Raw genomic sequence first — 1,661 nt, forward strand, 5'->3', positions numbered from 1 at the left:
TTTTCCCAGTCTTCTACCTTTTTACAAGAAGAGTTTCATTAAGGACGGACTGTGGGAAAAGGGCTTATCTTTGCTGAGCCTTAAAGACATTTGATTGGCTGCTGGGTTACTATAGTTGTAAGCGGTGACAACAGTGATTGGATAAGCGAGCAAGCTGCCAAGTTGATCACTCTGTGTTCATTGCGTGCGGCCATAACGGTTTCAACTGCTTATTTGATTATGGAGAAACTTTCCTTTACTTTGAGATAGAGTTGTGGGTGGTGGTTGGGGAGAGGGTAGGGGCTCAAGCCCGTGAGCCCTTCACTACCCCCCGCCACTGAAACTCCTACTACCAAAAAATATAAAACTGAAACAGTTACTTTAGCCTCTGGTGGTTTCTCTGTCTGTCACTCTCAATGTCAGTGGCGCATTCTCTCTCCCTCTCTGTCTGTCTGTCTGTCTGTCTGTCTGTCTGTCTGTCTGTCTGTCTGTCTGCCTGTCTGTCTGTCTGTCTGTCTGTCTGTCTGTCTGTCTTTCAGTCGGTCTGTCAGTTGGGTGGTCTGACCATGTGCATGTTTCGAGATTATATCTATCTTTTAATGTTTCGGAATATTTGTTCGTCTAATTATCTGTCTTTCTGTCAGTCGGCTTTTCTGTATTATTTGTCTTTCCATCATGCTATCCCTCTGTTTTTGTCTGTCCATTTGTCTATTCGTTAGTCTACTCTTTAGTAGATACATGGTGATTGTGTCTATCAGTAGTTCCATCAATTTGTTTGTATGTCTACTTGTTTACTTGACTGTCAGTCTCTCCATGCATCTATCTGTCTGTCTGTCCGCGTGTCTGTCTAGCAGTAGGTTCGTCTGCCCAATTCACTGTCCATTTGTCCATCCGTTTGTCCTTCTCCCCATCTGTCTGTCCTTCTCCCCATCCGTCCGTCTGTCTATCCGTCCATCTCTCCGTCTGTTCGTCGGTCCGTCAGTCCGTCCATCTGTCGACGTGTCTATCTTTCTCCATATCTGTCCATCTGTTTATGTGTCTGTCCATCCGTCTGCCTGTCCATCTGTCTATGTGTCCATCTGTATGTTTTCCTCTCCGTCTGTCCTTCTGTCCTTCTGTTCATCCGTCTACGTCTTTGATGCTCCCTCAGCGGGTGCGTCTGTCGTACCGTCCATCTATCTCTGTCTATCTGTCTCTGTCTATCCGTTCGTCTGTCCACCTATCCGTCTATGTCTGTCTGTCCATCATTCTGTCCGTGTGTTTATGTGTCTATCCACCCATCCGTCTGTCCTTCTCTCCGTCTGTCCTTGTGTCTATCCATCTGTCTGTCCTTCAATCTGCCAATCCATCTATGTCTGTCTATCCATCCGTTTGTCTGTCTGTGTGTCTGTTCTTCTGTCTCCTCGTCTGTCTATGTGGTGTGTGTCTATAATGCTAGCCCTCAGCGGGTGGCGGGTCCCGGGGCAGCGAGATGACGCCAGTGATAGTCCGGACTTTGCCTTTTTCAGTCCCCCCTCCTCCCTGCCTGAGCGGCTGCGGCTTCAGGTCAGCCGTATTGCCATGGCAGACTACGAGACGCTGCACTTCGACAAGGAGAAGCTGCGGCAAGCCTGTAAGTTCTGACCGACCTATCCTAGCTCGGACTAACAACACTGACCACCAGCATCACTCCCTCTACCCCA

At 48.3% G+C, this 1,661-nt stretch overlaps 1 protein-coding gene across 1 annotated transcript in view; it reads left to right on the forward strand.

The window, feature by feature from the left end:
• LOC101851756 (diacylglycerol kinase zeta) overlaps nt 1–1,661 on the forward strand; it is a gene marked incomplete at its 5' end in the record, with an annotated part of 63,280 nt that overhangs the window by 23,084 nt on the left and 38,535 nt on the right. The window contains 1 exon segment of the mRNA XM_013085902.2: nt 1,488–1,591. Within this exon segment, the coding sequence (XP_012941356.1) occupies nt 1,488–1,591 (104 nt within the window).

Source organism: Aplysia californica, unplaced genomic scaffold, assembly GCF_000002075.1.
Source record: "Aplysia californica isolate F4 #8 unplaced genomic scaffold, AplCal3.0 scaffold00417, whole genome shotgun sequence".
In the NCBI taxonomy this organism is placed as follows: Eukaryota; Metazoa; Mollusca; class Gastropoda; order Aplysiida; family Aplysiidae; genus Aplysia; species Aplysia californica.